General features: G+C 42.9%; 1 protein-coding gene across 2 annotated transcripts in view; it reads left to right on the forward strand.

Annotated features, from left to right (window-relative positions):
* Positions 1-26,435, forward strand: part of SMG7 (SMG7 nonsense mediated mRNA decay factor) — a 68,319-nt gene that overhangs the window by 31,798 nt on the left and 10,086 nt on the right. The window contains exons 10-18 of one of the 2 annotated variants that reach the window (XM_063134605.1): positions 46-202; positions 5,055-5,125; positions 5,991-6,051; positions 7,716-7,835; positions 9,288-9,720; positions 16,076-16,220; positions 17,061-17,452; positions 19,004-19,375; positions 23,100-23,249. In XM_063134605.1, coding sequence (XP_062990675.1) covers positions 46-202; positions 5,055-5,125; positions 5,991-6,051; positions 7,716-7,835; positions 9,288-9,720; positions 16,076-16,220; positions 17,061-17,452; positions 19,004-19,375; positions 23,100-23,249 — 1,901 coding nt within the window. The remainder of the gene's footprint in view (positions 1-45; positions 203-5,054; positions 5,126-5,990; positions 6,052-7,715; positions 7,836-9,287; positions 9,721-16,075; positions 16,221-17,060; positions 17,453-19,003; positions 19,376-23,099; positions 23,250-26,435) is intronic. The other variant, XM_063134614.1, reaches the window with a different exon arrangement.

A 26,435-nucleotide genomic window follows, 5' to 3' on the forward strand; every position in this document is an offset into this window, starting at 1 on the left:
CATGGCTGAATCACCTAAAGTATTTAATACTTCTGTTTTTCCCAGTGTCTTTTCTTGGAATCTTGTGCAAGTGTCCACTCCAGAATGATTACCAGGAAGAGTCTTGGGGTTCTTATCCCCTCCCTGCACTCAAAGTCTCAATGGACTGGCTGAAACTTAGACCCAGTGTATTTCAGGAGACCGTGGTTGATGAAAGACAATAGTGAGTTTTGGGTTTTCATGTTATTTCATATTTTGTTTATCTGTTTGTCAGATGCTTTGATTAAATGAGTTACCAATGAAGGATTTGCGAGAGACATTTGTATGAATACTAGTATAACATAGTGACTAAGGGGTGTAAACAGAAAGAACCCAGTACAAATTTTGCCTCTACAATGAATTATCTAGTGGTAGTCTTAAGTAAGCCACAATCTCTTATTTGTGACCCTCTTTGTGCAATATGTAAATCATAATAATGTCCCACCTTACCGGATGGTTGTAAGAATTAATGTGAGGTACATTGAGTACTTTAAAGTGCTATATAAATTGTGATGGTTTATGCTTAAAGTTTCCTCACATATTCTTCTAAAAGTGTCTGAGTAACGGACCATGACAAAAGTTGTCATATCAGTGGTGTGGTCACTGTCTTTAGCTAACTAAACTACTGCTCACCGAACCACCGTTTCTCAGAACAGAAACATCCAGCTATTGACCCATTAGCATGTTTTCTTTACCGAGCAGAACCTGGGCCCTCCCCCCAGAATTCTGTAGCAAGCCCCAATAATGAAGAACTTCTGCCACTTGCTCCCCAAATTCTTCTATAGCCACGTTTTCTTTTCTGCCTCCTAAAAATTTTTCTTGGTCTCAGGCAATCTCTATAGTGCATGGTTGGTACTGAGGGGGCTTTATTTGCTTCTCTTTGATTTTAGCCTAGGTTGAAGAAATAGTAGCTTCAGACTACTATCAAAGTGTTTTCCTCATTCAAGATTCCCAACCAACAATGGGGCACTTGCTCCCTAAATGGGGGTGGTTGTCACCTGTATGCAACAATCTATTTTGGTAAATTTACATCCCACGCTTCCTCCATGATGAAATTCAGTGTGGTATAAATAGCATTCCCTAGCAGTCTACCATCCACGCAGTGACCAGATCCAGAACTGCTTAGCTTAAGCGAGGTTGGGGGAATCATGTGCCTTCAGTCTCGAAGCTGGAACCAGATTTGTTCTTTAGGCTTTACACACTTAAAGCCATACATCTGGTGGGGAAGTAGGAGTCAGAGTGTGCCTCGACTGTTTTTCAGACCTTTGTTTAATATCCACATATTGAATGTAATGTTTGGATGAGGCCTATGTCCATAAAGTCTAGCAGTCATAGGCCCAAACCAGGCAGGTAACATGCATAAAAATCTGGAAAACAGCTGCATGGTTTATTTATTTATTACATTTTTATACTGCCCAATAGCCGAAGCTCTCTGGGCGGTTCACAAAAATTAAAACCATAATAAAACAACCAACAGGTTAAAAGCACAAATACAAAATACAGTATGAAAAGCACAACCAGGATAAAACCACGCAGCAAAATTGATATAAGATTAAAATACAGAGTTAGAACAGTAAAATTTAAATTTAAGTTAAAATTAAGTGTTAAAATACTGAGAGAATAAAAAGGTCTTCAGCTGGCGACGAAAGGAGTACAGTGTAGGCGCCAGGCGAACCTCTCTGGGGAACTCATTCCACAGCCGGGGTGCCACAGCGGAGAAAGCCCTCCTCCTAGTAGCCACCTGCCTCATTTCCTTTGGCAGGGGCTCATGGTTTGTGGATATACCTTCTGTGCCCTGGCCAGGAGTTGGAGCAGATGCATGCCCAATAGGTGAGGTTGGACAGCTGTGAGTGTCCCCCTTTGAACTGAGGCTCTACATAGGTAGAGCTTCATCCATACCTGTCTTGTGGCAGTGTGGGAGACTTCCTGAATTCAAGTACATGTGCCATGATAATTGTTCCGTGGCTGAATCTCCAGACGCTGTTTAGAATTGTGCAGCCTCTTTGAGGTTTTTCTGGCAGGCTGTACCCACTAAGAGACAAACTTAAAAGATGATGAAATGGATGGAAACAAATCAATTTGTTCAAGGCCAGATGATGGCACTTCAGTCGAAGCTGCCAATTCTACTGTGTAGTTCTGAAACTTTAGCCGATGATCATGTATCACTGCAGGTGACATATTTTGGTGGTACTGTGCTTCGTGCTCTATATCCAGAACATGCTTTGTTTACTCTGTGGGTGTTTTCTAATAAGCTGACATCCTCAATTACAGCAATTAAGTCTTGATTTGTTTTACTTCCAGTGTGTGTGCTCCAACACTAGTAGTGGCTGTTAATAGGCATGTTTAGAAGATAAAAGTAGATTTTGGTGACTAGATTATAGTGTGTTCCAGAATGATATATAGCCTTATCAGTAAGGGCAATTCGGCTTGAGCTTTGGCCCCCCCCAAAAAGCTACACTTTCCCTCATCTTGGAGGTTGTGAAGAAAAGTAGACAAAATGTTTTAAGGGGAGAAGAGATAAAATGGAATTGGGGTTTGTGATACTAATTGCAAGTTCTTGGGCATGCTATTTTGCTGCACAAATGTTCGTGGGAGTTGTAGTACTCATATCTTACAGCCCATAAATCTGGTGCCTTTCAGCGCATCCATGATTATGTTGTGAAAAACTGGAACCTACAATTACTCCTAAAGTCTCCCCCTCCCCTTTTAAAAATAATTTTCTACCCTGTCATATTGCATATTTTAGCAGAGGACTGGGTCCACACTAGCACTATAAAACTAATATAAGTTAAGTTAAACCGCTTTAAAATCTTGGAAAAATAAAGTCATTGCATGATGCCCAAATGACATCAACGTAGGTGCCAGGCCTCCGTTGTTAAGATGTTTAATGTGTGAATGGAATGCATGTTTGCAATAACATGCAGTGATTGCATGGAACTCACTGTTGAGTATAGACAGTGGTAAACCCAGGTTTGCCTGTACATGATGTGTGAAATGGCCCTTAATGTGTCTGTGCTTTATTAAACGAAATAAGAATGAACTCTCATTAGTGTCCTGGGCTGGGCTGTTTGAATCCTGTTTCCTTCATTTCACCTCTTTGTGTAGTAAGGTTATTATTATTATTATTATTTATTTATTTATATAGCACCATCAATGTACATGGTTGGGAGTGGACCTTGAACTCCTGAATCGGGATTCCCTGTAACCCAACAATTTTCAGTGCTGTCTAACTGTGTGAAACTTCCAAATAGATATGAGTATAAATGCTTTCAACTAAGAAACCAGTATTTTGCAAGAAGAGAGTCACACAGATGTCTTGTTTCAAGGTGCTACTTTACCTCTTCTCTCAGGCATTTAGCAATATGTAATTAGCCTGGGTTTGGTTTTGTATGTTTTTGTAGTTTTAAATTGTATGTTTTTGTGATTTAAAATTTTTGTATATTGTTTTTAAGTGTTTTTATCCTATTTTATCCTATCCAGAGAGCCTCAGCTATGGGGTGGTATAAAAATGTAATAAATAAGTTATAATACCGTAATGATACCTGCAGTCATGTAATTGCAGCCAACTCTGTAGGAGTCTGCCTCAGATTGTCATCAATTGCACTTCACTTGGTCCTGAAAAGCAGCATTCCTTCTACTCAAGGCCTGCATGCAGCAATCCTTGGTTGCTTTTCTTCAGGGGATCCACACCAGTTTCTCTCCCAGTTATTTAAGTTCCTCTGAAGAGCTGAAGGAAACAGGTTTCTGTTTTAGAGATGCATACTAACCCAGTCCATGTCTTTTTGAATAGTGTCAGTCAGCTGTACTACTTTGTGCATTTAACTCCCCAGTAGCCCAGGTTGCATAGCCTGAATAAACTATGGGGCAGCCTTCAAATTAGAAGGGGTTTTTATAGTAGGTTCTGAATTACAGTATTGAATGTATTTTTAATTGGTCCTCTACTCATTGACTGCTTAGGGTGATTTACAGTAAAACCATGAAAAGAATAAAATATAATTTTCAAAACCTGATGAAACGCATACATTACAATAAAACAGGGAAACTCTTAAAATCAAGGAGTAGCACCAACGTTTGTAGTGTTTGCCCGTTACAGGCGAAATAAAGGCACCAGTGCATGTTTTCCCCCACACTTTCATTGTCAGGAATTTGGGTGAAACATCAAGCAGCCAATTGCCTGTTTATTTCCTCTGAAGATAGAAAAATGTATACCCTATTTCTTCGCTTCTAAGACACACTTTTTTCCCATATAAACATCTCTAAAAATGGGGTGCGTCTTAGAATCGCGGGTGTGTCTTAGATTTTTTCCCCCTGTCGGTAGTACTGAAATTAGTGTGCGTCTTAAAATCGATGGCATCTTACAATCGAAGAAATACGGTAGTAAGCCCCATAGGGAAATGTCGTACTTCCAGGTTGCCCCCATCTTCTTTCCCCTTGTTGGGTAGGCTAAAGGAGGAGGAAGTAGAAAAGAATTGCAGTTGTGGTTCAAGCTAAGTTGAAAATGGAACACTGCTGCGTCTTCCTTTTGCAGTCTGCCCAGCTCCATTTAAGCTAGGAAGAGATCCTTTGCCAGAAAGGATCTGGGCATGCGTCACTTTTAATTTAAGTGAATGGAGAAAATGAAAGGCTACACGTCCAGCCTATTGGAGACCTAGATGATTATGAAATGATGATGATACTTTCCCCTGGAGTTCCTCAGAAACTGGCCTGTAGAGTTTATAGCAGTGTTTTCTGGCTTTCAAGGGAATTATACCTGAGCCTATATTTAGGATAAATAGGGAGCTGACATGGTCTAGAAAAAGAAATGACAAAATCCCTGTCAAGATCAGGGCTCATGCACAGCTCTATGGGCACTGTGGGTTTTGCAGCAGCAGCAGCAACAACATGATAAGAGTTAGCTTTCAAGGAGGGATAGGCAGGGAGTGAAGGCTGCTCAGGCACAATAGGAAGCCTGACAGAAAGTACAGAGGAAGCCGTGGAAGTGGTATAAGTGGACCACTAGCATATTACATCAATGTAAAATTCTTCTTTGCTTGCAGCATTTGGCCCTGGCTGATCTCCCTTCTAAACAGTTTCCAGCCTCGTGAGGAAGATCTCTCCTGCCCTAATGGTAAGGCTACTCCCTTATCAAGTGTTCCATGGAAGATGTGCTTCGGTGATGAATGGGGTTGTGGGGAAACTAGAACCTTTTGCAGTACGAATGCACCATTCAACTTGATCATAAGTTGGGCCGACCCAGAACTGCTTACTTCATTTTTGCCTTCTTAAGTTTTGAAGAGCGCATCCTGTTTCCTGTGTCTTATCAGCACTGATATTATTTTAATTCTCTTCTTCTTTGCCCTTACTCTCCTTGTCCTCATTTGCCCACGCTGCTGATAAATCTGGTCGGCAGTTGCAACTCTCATGACTTAGCCCAAGGCACTGTAATACTACTTCTTGCCATGATGATGTCACAGGCAGTTGTAAACAAAGTCACATGGATTACCACATGCATTCATATTAAATGACAGTGAGGGCAAAGAAGAAAGAAAATGGCACTAAAAAGCAGCTGCAGCTGGGGAAACTAATGGCAGCGAATGTTCAAAGACATGAATATATATTTTTTTGGTAATTTGGCTGCATCAGATGTTCTACTTCCAAGTGATTATTAAAACTGGAGAATATTCAGTACCGCCCAAACTATGAACCACCATTTTGCCTTTGGATTGAATCTCATTCATTTATTAAACTCTTCTTATTAAACCTTATGGAGGACAGCATGTAATTGAGGGTACAATCCAATAAAGGTAAGTATTTTTATATGTTGCATTGATACCATTTGTAGAGCATATACTTGATTCTCCAGTAGAAATTGGTGGGACTTGAGAGTGCTTAACTTTGACTGGATTGGGGTCCTCATTTAATAGCAGACTAGGCTTGGCGATAAATGCAGTCCTGCACATTTTTTCATCTTTTTCTGTCTAATTGTTTACTAGCTACCCCTCTTCCAGAGGAGTTTGAGCTGCAGGGATTCTTAGCTTTGAGACCCTCCTTCAGGTGAGTGGCTGCTGGAGGTAGCAGGTTTACCTTGGTGACATGTGAATTTGATCAATAGCACTTGAACGATATTAATATTCAGCAATGATTGTTTAAGTTTAGTATAACCATCAGCAAGACACAAAACCTGCTGTGTCTTATTTCTGTCCCCACCTCCTTCTGTATTTCAGTTCTTTTCATTCTTTTTTCTATATTTTCTTCTTATGACCCCAGTTCTAATTCTTCAAGCTCCTTCTTACTTTAGTGTATTTAGAGTTTAATCTCTTTGGAGTCTTTTAGAGGCAAAAGGATGCAACCCAATATGTGAGGAAAGGAGGGTTTAGACAGTGTGTCTCCATTTGTCACAGTAATAGGATTTCTCTCCCCAAACCTGATGGGAGTCTTGGGACTGAAAGCAGCTACTTGGGATCTCCCCTGGATCAGTCCAAGAGGAAAATTATAATATCTTGGCATATCTAACTTGGCCTTTAGATGTATGCATAGCATCTTTATATACTGTAATATATCTAATGAAAAATTCTGAAATCCGTTCTTGCAATGCACATTTTTATGTTAACATGGGGATGAGTTGGAGGACAGCAGCAAGCATGAGATTGTGAAAATGTAATGTAAAGAAAGGTCTGAAGGAACTGGTTGAGACTAATTTGCATTGGGGACCAATAATTGGTGGTCTTTGGGAGTCAAATCTGACCCTCTCCATTGCCAATTCAAGGGCAAAGGGGGATTATGGAGGGAGCTGTGGTGGTAGCATGGGACCTTCTGATAGACCACTTTGGAGAGTAATAGTGGGAGCCAGCTCGTCGTCCTCCACCCCCTTCTCGGTAAACGGGAGGGCATAACAGCAGTTTCAAACATCTTTTTTTAACATGTCATAATGAAGAGGAATGATGGCTGTTCATCAGCAAAAGACAGTGGGCTGGGTGGGGAGGAAGCAGCAGGGAATCATGCTAAATTAGAAATTTTGCACAGAACTCGTGACCTCTGTCCCCCTTTGGGGTGGTTCTTGAGATGAATCTAGTTATGGATATTTGTGGATCTAGGTGTAAAGCATCTTTGATTCATGGGGATTGTTCTTCCTAGGGGCAGATGGGAAGTAATGCTTGGGATCATGTATGCCCTGCCTTGCACCCCATAATGGGAAAACTACCAAGTGAACCAGGGAGATCAGTGTTCTGCCACACAGGGCCAGGTAGAACTCGTGTTTGAATTAACACAAGATCTCCCTGATTCACTTATTGGTAGGGAATATGAAAACCAAAGGCCTGTTCCTGATCTGTCCTCTTTGTATAGAATCTCAGGGCAAGATACTCTGTTGCTGTTTTCTTGTCTGTAATACCATGACTCTTTATAAAGAACAGGTTTGACAGGTCTGTACCCCGAGGGGTTTACAATCTAAATAAACACAAGGATTTATATATAGCATGAGCTTTCATCCTTTGCTATGAAACGCAGAGGCATACTGTGTGGGCATTTATCTGCATAACAATACTGTAAAATTACCTTAAAATAGAGTTCTAGCCTTTTCAAGTTCCACGTGTATAGGTTGATATGGAAGGTAAGACTTTGGGTAGAGTTAAATGCACCAGCTATTGTTGGCCTCACCTACGTCTCTTGCGCCTGGTTCAAAGCCTGACTTTCCCTTCTCTGTTTATGTCAACAACTAGGAACTTAGATTTCTCCAAAGGCCATCAGGGGATAACCGGAGACAAAGAAGGGCAGCATCGGCGTATACGGCAGCAGCGCCTGATCTTCGCAGGCAAATGGATTGCTGACAACCAGCCAAGGTATCTGCACAGCTGCTGGCATCATCCCTCACCCTTCTGTGCATGATGTTTCTCTTTGCCACTTAGCGTTGCTGTTGCTTGTTGATAATGACAGGTGTTAAAAGCTGAAAGGAAGATGTGTTGTCGGACACTATATTTAACACTGCATAAGGCAGTGTGTGGGAGTACGGTAGTCACGCTAGGCAGTTACTAAAAATGCACATAATACTAAGTTTTTTAAGGGATGGATAGCTTGTGCAGTGCTTAAGGCAATGATAAAAGTCTACCTCAAGTTAGTAGGGTTTCATTTAACTTGCTTGTTTTAATTTATTATCATTAACCCAATTTGCAAATCTTTCATGAGCACGGAAGAAGCAGACTTGAACAAATAAATTTGCCTTATGTTGAATCTGACCACTGCTCCATCTAGCCTAGGGTTGTCTGGTCTGCTTAGCAGCAGCTCTGTAAAAGCTCCGTTTCCCAGCCCTGTTGCCTGAAATCTTTTAACAGGAGATGCTGGGGATTGAACTGGGACTTTGTGCATCCAAAGGTTGCTCTTGATCGGGGTGGACAACCTGCATGTGGCTGTTGGTCTAATTTCAGAAGCCCTCTGCAGGTGATCATTTCAGGCCTGTGCTATGAGTGATCTGTTCCTGCTCCAGCAATCCACTCAGTACAGAGGAAGAGAGAGGGGTGTGTGTGTGACCCCCACCCACCTTGCTGCTTAGGTTAATATACTGAAGTATTAGGATAATTAAAATAGAGCAATGGGGAGTGGAACAGTGGACAGACATGAGCACTAGGATAGGAGGAGAATTCTTGTTAATCCCAGAATTACTCCTGGATAATCATGTAAACAAGTCCACAAAAGTTGCCCTCTTCAAATCTTTAGCCTGCTGTGCCTAAAGGATCTGAGAACTTCATCAAAGTACTGTAAAAGATGGCTTGTTGTTCATTCTGCATATAAAACATTTTGGGCAAGAAGCAGCAAAGCAGACCAGCAACATTAGCAAGAGCACTATGATGGGTGTCTTGTGTGTTCATGTGCTCCAATACAGATGCAAAAACTAAGTTGAGGTGACTTAGTGTAGTTTTCTTAGTCTACGGATCTTGGGGCTCAACCTATAGTTGGGGAGCTAGTGACCTTGGCCTATGTGTCACCACTTAGCTCCAACCAAAGGAGAGAATTGCAGGGAGTTTGGTGCCAGCAGGTGATATTTGCTGGCTGCTAGAAAAACTTGCTCATCAGGGTTACTCACTGATCTGAGCAAATAGGAGACTTACCCTTCCTGGGTACGGACTGCCTTCACCTAGCTCCCCACTGCTTTTGACTCACCTCCCTTTCAGATTCATAGGAACTGGGTCTGACACAGAAAGCTGTATGTTTGCTTTTCATTTAATTCTGTGTGGAATGTTGTCCCTGAAGATCTGATCAGTAACATGAGGTCAACTCCTTTTGTCTTTCTCTGAAAGGTTGATCCAATGTGAAAACGAGGTTGGGAAACTCCTGTTTTTGACGGAGATCCCAGAACTGCTACTTGAGGAACATAGCGAAGCCAAACAGAGTCATGTTCTGCAGGAAGCATCAGAGCCACAGTTTGTAGATGGGAGCCCAGGACTTAAGTCAGTGCTGTCGACAGGTCGGAACCTGAGCAGCAGCTGCGACACAGGAGATAAGCCAATGGTGACATTCAAAGAGAATATTAAACCACGAGAGGTAAACCGAGAGCAAAGCCGAAGTTATCTAACTAAGGAAGTGGGTAGGGAAAGACGGGACTATAGCAAAGGAATTACAGCCAATAAAAATGATGGGAAGAAGGACAACAACAACAAGAGGAAGAATGAGATCAAGAAATGTGGCATGGAAAAAATGCAGGAAGCAGGGAAGCAGAACGTGGCGGTACAGGTAAGGCTGTCATACTTGGTGTCGTCCTTGTGAAAATTTTCATGCAGCCCTTTGAATTATTTTCAGTCCCGGAAAGCTCCTGAAGCTCCCGTGAGTGTAGGCATGTGGGCATAGTTGACCTTTGAGCATTAGATGGGGCTGGTTCACATGCTGCCCTGTGCATGGGGATGAACGGACGCTTCCCTGAGCCACCATTTCAGGTACTTGCAGCTACACCTCCTTATTTATTTACTTATTTATTTATTATTTATGTTTCTATACTGCCCAATAGCCGGAGCTCTCTGGGCGGTTCACAAAAATTAAAAACATTCAAAGTATAAAACAGCAGTATAAAACCATAATATAAAATACAATATAAAAGCTCAACCAGATAAAAACAGCAGCAATGCAAAATTACAAATTTAAAACACCAAGTTAAAATTGATTTATAGACTGTTAAAATGCTGGGAGAATAAAAAGGTCTTCACCTGGCGTCTAAAAGCATATAATGTAGGTGCCAAGCGAACCTCCTTAGGGAGCTCATTCCACAGCCGGGTGCCACAGCAGAGAAGGCCCTCCTCCTGGTAGCCACCTGCCTCACTTCCTTTGGCAGGGGCTTGCGAAGAAGGACCCCTGAGGATGACCTTAGGGTCCGGGCAGGTACATACGGGAGGAGGCGTTCCTTAAGATAGCCTGGCCCCAAGTCGTTTTGCCTTCCACTTTGCTCCGTGGTTCTGGCAAAGGGAGAATCACCTCCTACTTGGCCTGACAACACTCTCTCATTTTTCTTGATGGGTGAACAAGGAAATAGTGGTTTGGTATCCTTGGTTTTCTCTTAGCTGATCTTGCTTCATTTGGGAGGGGGGGAAGGAAGATAAAGCAGGTGAGTGCCCTGCAGCTCTTTCCTCGACAGGAGCTGAAGACAAAGCATGGTAAGAGCCCAAAAGAGGTGTCTGTACTGGCAGTAGCCACTCCAGGCACAAAGAGGCTTTTGTATGTGTGGCCCCTCATCAGAATGGTAATTCGTGAACTGGCCCCGTATCATTGTTCGATTTGTTCTTCTTTAAAAGCTGCCATCTTTCATTGTATAGCAATACTATAGACAACTTAATTCTTTGGTATTCTCACCCTCTCCGCAAACATAACTTATGCCAATTTAGTTGTATCGTTCTCTGGCGCTTTGTGGATGAGGGAACATTTGTTCTTCATCGTGGTCTCTATGCATCATACATCTGGGCGCTGCGCTTGCGCGGAGCCTCACTTCGGGTACTTCGAATAGCTGAGGAAAACGTTTCGGCGGGAACCCAACCCCCACTTGTACTGCGCATGTGCCTTCGGTTCCCGCCTAACCCTGAGTTCCTCAGTTACAGGTAAGCAACCTGACTTTGTGGCTGCTCGAGAGTTAGTCTTCATCAGCCCTTCTATTCTCCGCAAACATTTGAAGTTATGTTGAAATGCGTGCATTTCTATTGATTTCTTTACAGGCTAGATGGTTAAGGCTGCAAGCCTATGAATGCTTACCTGGTAGCAGCTCCCATTGAATTTAGTGGGACTTGCTTCAGAGTAGACATGCATGTAAGACTTTACTTTGAGTATGGAGGAGAGAGCATGAGAACTCATTTTTAATGGAAAACCTGGATATTATTAAGGATAACTTCTGGCATTCATGGATTATGAGATTGAAGGATGAATGTATCAAGAGAAAGATCAACTAGTCTACAGCACAATAGTGACACATAAGTTAACTTATTATTATTATTATTATTATTATTATTATTATTTATTTATTTATTTATTTATTTATATAGCACCATCAATGTACATGGTGCTGTACAGAGTAAAACAGTAAATAGCAAGACCCTGCCGCATAGGCTTACAATCTAATAAAATCATAGTAAAACAATAAGGAGGGGAAGAGAATGCAAACAGGTACAGGGAAGGGTAAGCAGGCACAGGGTAGGGACTTCTGCAGACTGCTATTCTGATCCATCTAAAATCTGAGCTAGGTTTTGGAAAAGGGCCTAACAGTGTATTTGTATTTTCTGAAATTAGGTACTTAGTATTTTTAAGAAGTGTATGGTTGATCTAGTAACCTTCAACATTGTTAGACTATGGCAGATAGTTAGTACTTTGTGGTAACCAGCAACTGCCATAAATAGGTCTAATATAAGTGAAGCGTGTTGTACTGCCAATGTCAGTACATGAGCACAATGCAGAGAAGTTCTCGATGAAGTTTCTGAAGTTTTCAAATAATTTTCTCCTATGCCAGCATGCTATTGAATATGGACCGATCCTATCTGATCAATTTTCCAGAGGGCCATATATTCTCATGAAGCGCAGCTCCTTCCAGAGGTCCCTGTGCTCTGCTGATTTATAAAAAGGGTGTGAAAGTATCTCACGATGCAGTTTATTGCAGTTTCTTTTGGCCATAGTCTCTGCTTCAAGTCATTACTCAATTTAATTCTTGCTAGGTCTCGTTATTTAGCTTTGGGAGCGTATTCATTGCTTTTGAAGCTGGCCAGTTTTTGATCACCTGGGGATTTTCCTTCACTGCATCAATTTTCAAAACGACAGGCAGGTCAGCACCTCCATCTTTTTGGAGTGCGAGGAGCAGCACAGTGTGAAGGGGGTTATGCCATAGGCCAGCATTTGAAGCAAGAGAGATGAAAAGGACCATAATTGTAAGTCGTTGTCCTCACACACACTAAAAGCAGCATACCTAGGTCCTAAAGGAAGGAATATTCAGGGCAAGGTACATGACTTGTAACACAGGCTGATGTGAGCTTAGCATTCATCTTTAATCACTTAGCATTCCTCTTGTATTAGAGCATTTCCTTTAATCTCTAGCTAAGATTCTTGGTGATTTCTCCTTAATCGCCAAATTCTCCCATTCATCCACTTGATTCTGCTATTTGTTGGCTAAGTGGCTTATAAAAATGTAATATTAGACTTTTCTAAATCTCATTATTATGAAAATCTTGTTTGAAGTACTTTGAGGCTGCAATTGATCGTGACAGAAATGGAGCTTGTACTAAGGATGAGAATCAGGCATTAATTTCATTAAGGCTCAGTTCATATTTCATTAAGGCTGTTTCGCACGTAACACTGATCCATAGTTCATTTAACCCATGGTTTGTTGCCTTTTTCAGGGTTTGTCTAGCAGATGATAAAACAAACTGGTTTGTTCTTTCAATCTCTGGGTTGTTTGTCTCCCGCTTCCTTCTCCCACTCCCTGCCTGTATCTGAAATGCCTTTGAGACATTGTAGTACTGGCATGTAGAGTGGCTAGGTTTTTTTTTATTGCTCCTCCTTGCTGCCTCTGTTGCCTGGCGAAATCACCCATGAACAAACCATGGTGTGGTGTTTGCACAAAACAACAACCCATGGTTTAAACAACCCTGAGTTCACAACTCAACAACAAACCATGGGTTCTCTTTCTGGATTGTTTGTGGTTAACAAACTATATCTTGGATTAGTGTTATGCAAGAACCAGGCCTTCGTCTGTAGAGGCTAATACAGTCGTGTGAAAAAGAAAGTACACCCTCTTGGAATTGTATGATTTTACGTATCAGGACATAATAACAATCATCTGTTCCTTAGCAGGTCTAAAAATTAGGTAAATACAACCTCAGATGAAATACAACCTCACATGACATATTACACCGTGTCATGATTTATTTAACAGAAATAAAGCCAAACTGGAGAAGCCATGTGTGAAAAAGTAAGTACACCCTTACTGCTTCCATAGGAATTAAGATGCTAAGTAGCAGACAGGTGCTGCTAATCAAATGCCCGTGATTAATTGATCATCAGCAAGTATGACCACCTCTATAAAAGCCAAAGTTTTTTCAGTTTGCTGGTCTGGAGCATCCAGGTGTGTGTTAACACAATGCCAAGGAGGAAAGACATCAGCAATGATCTTAGAGAAGCAATTGCTGCTGCCCATCAATCTGGGAAGGGTTATAAGGCCATTTCCAAACCATTTAAAGTCCGTCATTCTACAGTGAGAAAGATGATTCAAAAGTGGAAAACATTCAAGACAGTTGCCAATCTTCCCAGGAGAGGACATCCCAGCAAAATCACCCCAAGGTCAGACTGTGCAATGCTCAGAGAAATTTCAAAAAACCCAAGAGTTACATCTCAGACTCTACAGGCCTCAGTGAGCATGTTAAATGTTAAAGTTCATGACAGTACAATTAGAAAACGACTGAACAAGTATGGTTTGTTTGGAAGGGTTGCCAGGAGAAAGCCTCTTCTCTCTAAAAAGAATGTGGCAGCACCGCTTAGGTTTGCAAAGTTGCATCTGAACAAACCACAAGACTTCTGGAACAATGTCCTTTGGACAGACGAGACCAAAGTGGAGATGTTTGGCCGTAATGCACAGCGCCAAGTTTGGCGAAAACCAAACACAGCATATCAGCACAAACACCCCATACCAACTGTCAAGCACGGTGGTGGAGGGATGATGATTTGGGCTTGTTTTGCAGCCACAGGACCTGGGAACCTTGCAGTCATTGAGTCAACCATGAACTCTTCTGTATACTAAAGTATTCTAGAGTCAAATGTGAGGCCGTCTGTCCGACAGCTAAAGCTTGGCCAAAATTGGGTCATGCAACAGGACAATGATCCCAAGCACACCAGCAAATCTACAACAAAATGGCTGAAAAAGAGAAGAATCAAGGTGTTGCAATGGCCCAGTCAAAGTCCAGACCTCAACCCGATTGAAATGCTGTGGCGGGACCTTAAGAGAGCTGTGCATAAACAAATACCCTCAAACCTCAATGAACTGAAGCAACGTTGTAAAGAAGAGTGGGCCAAAATTCCTCCACAACGATGTGAGAGACTGATAAAGTCATACAGAAAACGATTACTTCAAGTTATTGCTGCTAAAGATGGTTCTACAAGCTATTGAATCATAAGGTGTACTTACTTTTTCACACATGGCTTCTCCATTTTGGCCTTATATCTGTTAAATAAATCATGACACGGTGTAATATGTCATGTGTTGTTGTTCATCTGAGGTTGTATTTACCTAATTTTTAGACCTGCTAAGGAACAGATGATTGTTATTATGTCCTGATATGTAAAATCATACAATTCCAAGAGGGTGTACTTTCTTTTTCACACGACTGTAAGTCCATTTGGGAACCAGGGTCATACTCAACCAACTGGGCATACCTGCCCAGCCTCTGGGCCCACAGGGCTTCTGCATATTGGATATAACATTTTGCGTACGTTTTACAGGCATAAAATTCCACCATGCATAGGTCTGTGTAGGCCCTATGCAAATATTACATGTGTCAAATCCCAGCATACAGTAATAATAGAACTGTGCCAGGTTGTGGTAGATAGGAATGAGCAAGACGAGTTATGCTTTCATGAGTTACTTTCGCTAATAGTGCAATCCTGTACATGTCTACTCAGAAGTAAGTACCATTGCACCCGCAAGAGATCTTTCAAACACAACAGGTTTACATGTAAAAATGCATAATCACACAAACCCATTTGAGCTGGAGCAACACTATAGAAGTGTTGTAGCTATCTTTAAAAGCTGGTTTTATTCTTCACGGGTTTTTTTTTTCAACAAATGGGCAGAGGTCCAAAGGTTTGCTCAACCATGGTGAGTGTTCTACCTGCCTCTGAGCATGATGAGCCCCAGGCTATCTCCCGGGCATGAGGCTAGAGAAGGGAGCAAGGATCAGCCTTGAGGTTACACATGCTTCTGAACCCCCAGCCCCACTGCTCACAGGGTGGTTGTAGTGAGGATAAAATGGAGAGGAGGAGAATTTTTGTACATCGCCTTGGGTTCCCTGGAGGAAAAAAGGCGGGATATAAATGCAATAATAAATAAATAAAATATTGCTGGGAAAATCCCCAGCTCCAAGATTGGGGCTTGTTTTGAGGCTGTGTTTTGGAGGCCCTCCTCATGCCTTGGAAGTGCAGAACCAAAGCAAGCCCCGGCTGCCCTCTCCAACTCCAGTATGGATGGAGGTCGTGCATGGGGCGAGGTCAGGTTTCTAACCCTAATCCCTACCCTGTTTCTAAGCTGAGGATGGGGAGAAGGGATTGCCCTTGCCCGCTTGCTGGGTTTTAGAGGCACAGTGCAAGGGCAGGGTCCTGGTTGACCACAAATGTTTGGTTGGCCGCTAGGGCCAACCCAGCGATTTTGGTTGCCGACTAATAGGGGAAAGGATCTAAAATCCATTTGGAAAGAATGGTTACATCTCGAATAAATGTTATTTATTGTCTAATGTTCTTTATTGTGTAAGAAGGTGGTCTTCTTGTTGTCTAATGTTATTTATTGTCTAAGAAGGTGTGGAGAAAGAAGCCAAGGGGAAAACCTAGTATTAATGCTTTCAGTGGCTTGTCTTCCTAGGTAAAATCCCAAACGGAGCTGAGGAAAACTCCAGTGTCTGAAGCTAGGAAAACTCCAGTGACTCAGTCCCCAAACCAGGCCAGCAACTCTCAGTTCATCCCCATCCATCATCCAGGAGCTTTCCCTCCTCTTCCCAGCCGGCCAGGTAAAACTATCCTTCTCTGAATTATAATCATATTTGGCGTGGTTTAAAATGATTGGTTTCAAAGTCCTCCAATGTCTTGCAAGAGCTTCTTTGTGAAATATTCATTTTTCTGAAACTGGAATATGAGTAGGTGTGGTCACTTTGGATACTTAGTGCTACACCGTGGGATCCCTACCAGGCACAGTTTTACCATCTTTTGCGTTGTCTGAATTGACAGTGTGCCACAGCACAGGTGCACAAATTAAGAAGCCGCCTCATATATAATCTGCGTACCTGCGGTTGAAAAATTATTCCACTGCCACAAAATCGACTCCTTTTCAAACATGGGAATGAATTCTCCCTCTGCTTGAAGAGTTGTGCATTTTGAAGCACTGGAATCATCTTTTTTGCTGCAGGTACTTAGATTATGTATCAGGTGTTGGGGGGGAAAGTGCAAACCAGAATTTTGTTTTTCAAATAAACCCCCCCAAAAAACCCACATTTTTTTAATGCTTTATGCGTAACATACAACTGCAAAGAAATACAAAATTCTCTGACCGCCAAGGGCCTGCTAGGATGTTGTACCTCCACTCCATCCTGGAATTTTCTCCCAAGAGAGGGTGGAAGTGGAGCTGCAAGTTTGTTTGCGTATTACACACACACACACACACACACACACACACACACACACACACACACACATGTCTTACCAGTATTCAAATGGAGTATTTTCTTACATCTGCACAATGAAACTCTCTTTAAAGGGGCGGGATCAGGGAAATGAGCCAAAGACCTACTCGCTGTCTGTCAAGGTTTCAAATGATTTCCTTTTTCAAAATGTGTACTTCTCCTTTTTTCCAGGCTTCCCACCTCCTGCCTACGTTATCCCCCCTCCTGTGGCTTTCTCCATGAGCTCAGGATACACTTTCCCAGGTGGCGTTTCTGTCCCAGGAACCTTTCTTCAGCCTGCAGCTCATTCACCTGCAGGCAATCAGGTGCAAGCTGGGAAGCAATCCCACATTCCTTACAGCCAGCAGCGGCCCTCTGGACCAGGCCCGATGAACCAGGGACCTCAGCAGACACCATCCCCTTCTCAGCAGTCCCTTGCATCTATACCAGCTCAGGCAACAGCACAGTCTGCAAGCCAGTTACAGGTCCAGGCTCTGGCACAGCAGCAGCAGCAGCAACAGTCGCCTACAAAAGCTGTGCAGGCCTTAGGGAAGAGTCCTCCACACCACTCTGGATTCCAACAGGTGAGCCTGAAGCAGGGCTGCAACTTCAAGTGATAATGGAGCGCTGGACTGGATTATTGTGGATACAGATTCACACTCAAATATGAATACATCTGATTGCAGTGTTTACCTTTCTGCAAACTTCGCAATGGAAAAGTATAAGAAAGGGGGAAAGGAATGGGCAAGCGGGGTTGAGAGAGAGATCTATACGAAGGAGGTTGACAAAATAAGAGCACAGTTGCAGGGGAGGGACAGCGCAGCAATGTCAGAGCCTTTTATTCACTAGTAATACTTCTCTCTCCTTCCGGCCCAAGTATGCCTGAGAGTCCAGATTTTTTCCAGAAATTAGATTTGATACACACCTTCCAAAAAAGCTCCTTTTAAATATTAGATTTTCATATTAAGCTTCTTGTAATTTTAAAGAATACCAGGTACTTTATTTGATGGTTGGGTAGACTATAACTAGATAATACACATGAGGTGCTTAAAACACTTGAAAGTGCTATACAAATGTTAATTATTACTGTTACTGCCATTCCACCCGTGCAAGAATTGTGGTGGGTGCAACTTTTTACGCTCTGTGACGTGGCAAACCATGTCTGCTTGAAATCGTTCTCTGTTGATGAAAGGTGAGAGCCCGAATGTTGGAAGGCTGTCCTATCCTTGTATAGGTCCTGTCTAACCTAGCTTTTTCCTCAGAACTTTTCTCTAAAAATGAAAGCCACGCGGTGGCGGGTTCTGCTCAGTGTCACAAAATGTGCAGTCCTGCCCCAAATATGTAGACCTGGTTCACATGAACACAACAGCCCACTGTGGTTTAGTTTACCTGCAGGGGCTGTCACATGGCGCCAGGCTGTCACATTCACTCAGCATATTAACTGGATCTGGGCAGCATGGCTTGTTGGAAGGTTAAACAGTCCTCAAATAATCCTACGACAGCCCGTGGGTTATTTGAAGGTTGTTTAATCCTCCAGCAAACCATGCCACCTGGGATCAAAGGACATGACACGTCATGGCCGGGCAGTGCTTATGCAAATTGCACCCTGCATGGGGGCTCACAACAAGCCGCAGTGGCTTCTTTAAACTATGGTGCCTTGTTTTGACTGTGTGAACCGGCCCATTAAGTGTGTTTGGGTGGGTGGTGGTTTATACATTTTTTTAATATCAGGTGGTACACTGAGAATGCAGGATACATTTTTGTGTAGAGAAAAGTCCTAGAAAAATACATTCTATATCTGCCAAAAATAATCCACAATTTTACTTTTCTATTTCACTTCTCTGTTTCAGAGTTGACCAGCTGACTTGAACACCCTGACTTGATAAGTAGATTCTTCAGGCACTAGGGGGGACAGAAAGAGTTTACTTATCGAGTCAGGGTGTTCAAGTCAGCCGGTCAACTCTGAAATAGAGAAGTGAAACAGAGAAGTAAAACCGCAGATTATTTTTGGCAGAAATAGAATATACTATCTGCCATGGTGGCTAGAAACCTAAATCGGTACCTAAACTTATTTAGAGGATCTCTGGTTTTAAGCAATGAATTGTTATACTGAACGCTGGGGTGTTTGTTCTTAGTATCCCCAGACAGACTCCTCCAAGCAGCTCTGGAACCCTCCTCAGGTCCAAGGCCCGTTGGGGAAGATGATGTCTATGAAGCAGCCCTACTATCTTCAGGGCCAGGACCCCTTAAAACTGTTTGAACAGTCCTTGCAGCCTCCCCTGCTGCAGCAGCAGCCTCTGGAGAAGAAAATGAAGCCTTTCCCCATGGAGCCATATAACCAGAATCCCTCAGAGGTCAAGGTGCCAGAATTTTACTGGGACTCCTATGGCATGGCTGATAACCGTGTTGTGATGGCACAGCAGCAAGCTAACATGGACCGCAGAGGGAAACGTCAGCAAGGAGTCTTCCGCCCAGAGCAGGATCCAGTGCCTAGGATGGGTTTTGAGGTAAATGTGCTACTTAACTGATGAGTTGCAGGCAAACTTGGAAAGAGAAAAGCAGTTTCTTCTGTACCCAGAACTCATTTACAGTGAGGCTGTTTATAGCGACTCTCAGAGACACCAGTTAGATTAGGTGGGGTGGGGCATCCCGATCGGGCCGGCATCAAGGATAGGCATAGTCAGGCACCTGCCGAGGGCCCACACCCTAGCAGGGGCCCACTATCAAGAGCCCCGTCAACTTACTCTTCCTTTTTGCAACAGCAGCCTACTTGTTTACTCTGGCCCAGACAGTGGTGATGGCGAGACGGAGAAGCCATAGAATGCCACTGCCTACTTGCTCTCTGCCTGTCAAGCAAGGCAGTCATTGCAATGATGAGAAAGAGGATGAGGAGCAGGAGCAGCCAGTGACATTGGTGGTGAGAAGGCAGACTCACTCAGGGAGGGGGCCCATTGAGGGCTCAAGTTCAAGGAAGCCAGATTCAAGCTGGACATCCGGAAAAACTTCCTGACTGTTAGAGCAGTACGACAATGGAATCAGTTACCTAGGGAGGTGGTGGGCTCTCCCACACTAGAGGCCTTCAAGAGGCAGCTGGAAAACCATCTGTCAGGGATGCTTTAGGGTGGATTCCTGCAATGAGCAGGGTTTGGACTCGATGGCCTTGTAGGCCCCTTCCAACTCTGCTATTCTATGATTCTATGAGGATATCTTGAGGATATCTTGCCTTGGGCCCCCTCAGAGACCTGAAACTGGCATTGATAGCCATCTTCCTGCCATATAACATTTAATCAGAAGCATCTATGTTTCTGGCTCATTGATTCTACACACTAGCCATTGTTACAAACAATCAAATGGCCTGATGTACTAGGTATGCATTCCAAAGGCAAAACATTCTCTCTTTTTTTGTATTTAAAAAGGTTGTCTGACCTGATTTGATAACATTGCTTATTCTAGGGCTGAATCGAAAGAGGTCACCCAACTTACCGGCCCTGTTTTGCAGGACATAGAAAGGCCTCCCCTTCTGATTTTTTTCTGTGGGCTTCAAACAGGGCAAAGTTTTTGTCCATTTTATTATTAATAGGACTCAGGAAAGCACCTGCATTGTCTTAAGTGATGGAGAGTTGCTCATTTGGGAGTAGCTGCAATAGCATCATTCCTCCCCCATACATTGAACTTCAGCAACGTCACTGTTTCATATCTGGACAGTATGAGAAAACTAGAAAGCATTCCATAATAGATCCAAAAGGAAAAAGCTAATCTCTAGATGCTGAAAAGTCATTCTACTCTTTAAGAAGCCCAACGTGTTTTGTCCCAATATTTTAGTAATGGCCTTCCTGAGGACTAAAAAGAGACAATGCACTATATGGTGAAATCAGACTTGAAAGCAATACATTAATACCATACTGTAGAAATGATCAATCTGCTACACAGGTGTTAATCATAATTTGAGATTAAATGTCAGGGATGATCTGAGTGCCTTACTGCACAGAAGGGGAGTGTCTCCAAATGTAAGGCCTCGATTACATGCGTGGGAAAAAGCAATTGAGGCCTTGAGCTGAGGACTTCAGTTGAATTTCAAGCATGTACCTGTTTCATCTCTCCCTGCCCCCCGCCATTCTGAAAAATGGCATACTATGTGCATGTGTGTAATGCAATGCAAAAAAATAACCATAGCACATTTTCTTAAGGTTCTGCTTTTTTGCAGAAAAATATAATATATATACAACCATAGGCTTTTAAATCTTGTTTATAATCCCCCCGCCCAAATCTTTGTCTCTCCATAACTGAAATGGAGTACCTGGTAAGTTATTTTGGAAAGAGAACAGGGATGGAACATTGATCTTGTAGAAAGTTGTAAAGTTCAAGTTTGAGCATGGATTTCCTCCAGAACTTTACAGATCAACATAATATGAAGGTTTTCAAACTTTATCACCATAAGCCTGCATAAGTCAAGATTAAAATTGTTAAGACACTCCCTAAGTGTAAATAAAGCAAATACAATCAGTCCCTTTGGCAGCACCAGTCCTTATCCGCAATCTGGGAGGAAGGCGGTGAAAGGAGAAATACCCACCTGACCTAAAGCATGACTTATGGTAGCAGAGTAGATACTGCTGGGAAAACCAAAACCTCGTGAAAAAGAGGAACAGTCCCAGCACTTGGCATGGGTTGGTAGGGCGCTTTGAACAGGAGACCATCAAGACTTGTGTCTGCACCTCCAAATAAATGGGGGCTCAGTCAGATTAGAGACCAAATGATTTGAATCTCGTATTTTTTTAGAAATGGCCCTTGGGCTGACCGTGGCAACTGTGAAACAAGCAACTGCTAATACCATTGCCTTGAAATTGTTTAGTATTTCAAACACATGGAAGTGATCAAGGCTCAAAACCACTCTACCAAAGCCCTATTGAGACCATGTTCTGCATGAGCAGATCGCTCTCACTTCCGAGTACAGCGGCAAGTTTATCCTGACAGAAACCAGCCATAAAAATAGCCCTCATAAGTAGTGCTGGCTGCAGCTCCATCAGAGAGCAAAAAACACTTAGGGACACAAACAGCTGCCTTGCTTTTTCTCACCTTTTGCTTTGCCAATTGATGTGCCAGTGTGCCTTCAGCAAAGCGTCTTCCTTCTTTTTATAATTTCAGCCCGAAGAACAAACCGGGAGCTCCAATTGCTAGTGTTGCGTTAGTAGCTGCAAGGAAGCCGAGGCAGGAAGCCAGCTCTGTTTGTTCCTTAAGACCAACCTATGAGAGTTCAGTAGGCACAGAGGCCCAAGGTTTGCCTTCAGGTATGAAGGCCAAACCGTAATCTTTTATGTGCCTGGATATCAAGTTCTGTATTTCTAGGTTAGTCTCACTTACCTTCAGTGTAGACCTCAGCCTTGTTGCTGCAGTTCTGGGGCTTTTGACAAGGAGCAATGCTGGGTAGTGGAAGATGTGTGGAAAAGATGGAAGGGATGTGGATACACCAAGGAGGAAAGAAAAGGAGCAAAAGATCTGATCCTTGAGCAGTCTGTACGCCTTCCAACAAGTGTTGGAAACCTGGTTGCGTGGTTTTTAAAAGTCTGGTGTTCATGCAGTAGATGAACGCTGCCTGTAGTTCATCCAGCTATGGTCATGAGAACAAGGGAATATTGATGGTACCCTACATAGAAACACACCTTGGTTCTCCTGCAACTTACAATACTGGGCAGCTGAACAACAAACTGCCTTAGTTCGCACATAATGGTTCAAACATCACGCTAAACCATGCTGCTTAACCACAAAATGGTTAACGGAACGCATTATGCATTCCCTTAAGCATTTCGTGGTTAAGCAGCATGGTTTGGCGTGTTGTCTGAACGGGGTCAATGATTATTAACACAGTAGAGATCACATGATCCAGAAGTGTAGATCCCATTGCTTTGCGCGGTCTTTCAGTTCCAACTTGGTGGGAAGCAGAGTGATTCCTAAAGCAGAACAGCACAAGATAAGTTTGTTTGCCTCAACTTTTCTCTCTCTCCCTCTCTCTCCCCTTGAATTTCTTCTTCCCCTGCTCTTTACCTCTGTGAGCTGCTTTTGCATGCTGGCGTATCTGTCTTTGCCCTCCCTTCTCTTGCATAGTAACTTGCCTTGCGTTCCTTCTGCTTCATATGGGCCCTCTTTCTGTTCCTGTAGCCTCCTTGCCTACCTACTGCTATTCTTGCTTTCTCTTCTTTCCTTGCTGCATCTCACTGTGCTCCTTTCTGTCACTAGGACCCCAAGAGCTCCCCTCTGCTTCCTCCGGACCTGTTAAAGAGTCTGGCTGCCTTGGAGGAGGAGGAAGAGCTGATTTTCTCTAATCCTCCTGATCTTTACCCAGCTCTGCTGGGGCCTCTCGCCTCTCTTCCTGGACGAAGCCTCTTTGTATGTATTTGACTTAATTCTGCTGCTTCTCACTCTAATTTTGGCATATCTTTTTATTTCTCCCCCCTGCCCCCGCCAGGTCAATGGGACATGTAAAATCATGTCCCTTGCTGAAAGATTACGCAGGTGAAATACTTCATTGATTGTAGGGTTGCTGCTTTCTGATACGACACTTGATTTCCTTAAAAGCTCTGGAAAGGGGGCCATTATGAAGCTACCCCCGCCTGACTTTGGCTTTTGGCTTTTTGGCAGTAGGCATCTTGACTTTCCAGGCCCACTCTGCAGTGAGGGAGTGGCCGGCCTCCTGCAACCAGGTGAAACCAGGGGAATGTGCGCCTGCTCCAGAGCTCTTAAGCAGGCACAGTCTCCGAGTCAGAAAGTTGTGGCCCTAAATAACCCAAACCCTGATCTCTTGGCTTGCTGAGAACTTCCAAGTAAAACTTTTTTGTCTGTCTTGTACAAAATCATACAGCCTATCCTTCAGAGTGTATCAGAATAAAAAGCCAATATCTAAAGAGGTCAGAGGTTGTACAACAGAGCATAAAGTTAATTTTCAGTTTTGCAGTACTTTGTGATTTTTGATGATGTGAGACCTTATTCTTGGAAAGGGGTGTGTGGAATATAAACCACAGGCTACATGTGGCCCATTGATTCCTCTCTTGAAGGATACGCGATCAGCTTCAGCGTTTATCCTCTGGTGCCCACATAAACAATTCATTGAGTCCACTTAAGAGTATTTGAGGTATCTGTGAAAGATACTCAGAGGTGCTCATGGTAAGAACAAGAACAGGAGAACTGCCTTTCTGGACCAGATTAAGGGTCCATGTAATCCTTGTGCAGCAGGCAGGCAGGCAGGCAGATGCTTCTGGATGCTCAGAAGTAGGCTCGAAGGTAGCTGCCTTTCTTGTTATTTGTCCCCAGCCTCTGGTACTCAAGAGTATACTTCCCTGCACTTGGAGAAGTAATAGCTATTGATAAACGTATCCTCCAAGAATGTAATTCTTTTCGTGTAATAGGCTAGTATAAATGAGAAAATTCTATGTGTTTAAAAATAGTTTGTCAAGCTTTGAAGTATAGAACTTTTGTATTGTGTGGTATTTATGCACCAGTGGATTGGAGGAGGAGGAGTATATTACATTTATCCTTCGGTGGGGAGAACTTTCATGTTTTTACCTTCAGAAGTCAACGGAATGTGAGGTGGCCCCAAAACCCTTCCCCATAATGTGGTGATTCAAGCGCATGAAACTGTTGCACGTCAACTCCCACCATGGGTGTTGGCTTGGGAAACTGCCCGTGTTTAGCCCAGCACAGAGAGCCCAAGAGGTTCTTGAGCATTATGCCAACAACCAAAACATCACTATCAGAAAGTACTTTTCAGCACTGCAGGATCTGTGCCTCTCCTGTTTAAATTGGCCCTCAGTGGCTGGTCTGGGGCACATCAGTGTCTTTCAGCATTAGTTCCTGCCCTGTGAAATAGAGATAACACATAGAGTGATGGCGTAGATTGACACAATGGGAGGTCCCAAAGAACCTGGAAATTAAAAATGATGGGTAGGATCCAGAGTTTACAGTCTCTGAACAGAGTGAAGCAAATCAGGATTCAGCAGAGCCCCTCCTCTGGAGGAAGGGGGTAGGATAGAGTATATACCCCTTCCTCCTTCTCCCTGCAGCTTCCAGCACGCATAGTATTTTGGAGGGCTGTCAGCCAGCATAGGGGACTGCAGAAGAGAGCAGCCCAGGGTTGGCGTTGGGGGTGGGGATCATCCAGTTCATGGAGTTTGGTTCCATGCAGCTTTGGATCCAACCCAGTGAGTGCACTCTGTATGTGTGCTTGTACGTATGTATATGGTCCATTGATGCAAAGTTACGTATGACATTGTTCGGAAGATACGTGTACTGTTTCCTGCTATGACAGTTGCTGTTCCTACTGCATTAAAATAAGCTGAAAGATTTCCTTTTCATGCATCCACAAAACTGTTGTTGGTGCTTGATTCAAGATTTTTTATTACAAGGGAGGTCAGATAATCCATACAATTTGAGATTTGGGGGAGAAAGTGCTGAGAGCTCTTTTGGTGACTGTTAAATATTTTCATTCAATCAAGGGAATGCTTGATTTGTATCCAAAACTAGCCTTCCAGAACTCATACATGACAGTTTTACCAGTCCAGGACTTCAGTAAAGTTGTAAAAGGGCAGGTAGTTTCTAATTACACAGCATCCTTTACCTTTTATTTTTGCATAGATCGAACATGCTACCTCTAGTGTGTGTTCAGGATAATTCATCACTTTCCTGCCCTTTTACCATCTATATTGTTGCATGTATGTCTCTTCTGTATTTGGGAACAGTGGCCTTTCTGAAGCTTCTGGTACTGGCAAATTACACAGGCAAGGTACCAGACTTGAATGAGTAACGCTGGATTATTCATTTTAGTAGAATAGCTTTTGGCTCCATGTATGGCTTTGGTATGTCTTCAACCAACTATGCTTTAGCTGCCTTCCTAGTTGCTTCAAGAACCTTGGCTTCCTCCCATAAAACCAGGGTGATTTCTGTTTACAAAGTATAGGAAAAGGGTGTCTATCAGCGATTGTGGTGTCTGCCAAAGCCTGCCTTGCATTCTAGTCCCTGACCAGATCACTGATAAGACTGACTGAAGTCAATGTCTAAATTTCCCAGTGATTTCTGGAAACCCAGTCCAGAACTTCCTTCCATCAGCTTAGCCAATATTTGTTAGGTAGCAGGGTCACTGACAAATCCCCACTCAATCCTAAGTTCTTATAATTATGTATCCCAAAGTAGCACCCATTAGCATTGGTCTCCTACCATCAAATATGGAACCTTTATTAAATATCCTAATCCTCCCTTTCCCAGCCATAGTTTGGGATTGATGCCTTGGATTATTCAACTGGCCCGAATTGTGTAAACAAAGGCATTTAGGTACCACCCAGCCAGAGGCTAATATGCACTGGGTCAGAGATGTCAATTATTAAATAAATAGGAATTACTTCCTTTGCTGCAAACCTGGCAATATTCACCATCAGTTCAAGGCAACATGTGACATTGACTCAACATTCCATATTAGCTGGGCAATATGTTCAATGCTTAAAAGTTTAAATTGTGCACCCAGCCATTCAAAATTCTGAAGTTACAAATTTCTTGCAAAAAAAAGAGCTGAATTGTGATCTATAT

The sequence above is a fragment of the Elgaria multicarinata genome, chromosome 1, assembly GCF_023053635.1.
Source record: "Elgaria multicarinata webbii isolate HBS135686 ecotype San Diego chromosome 1, rElgMul1.1.pri, whole genome shotgun sequence".
NCBI classification, from domain to species: Eukaryota; Metazoa; Chordata; class Lepidosauria; order Squamata; family Anguidae; genus Elgaria; species Elgaria multicarinata.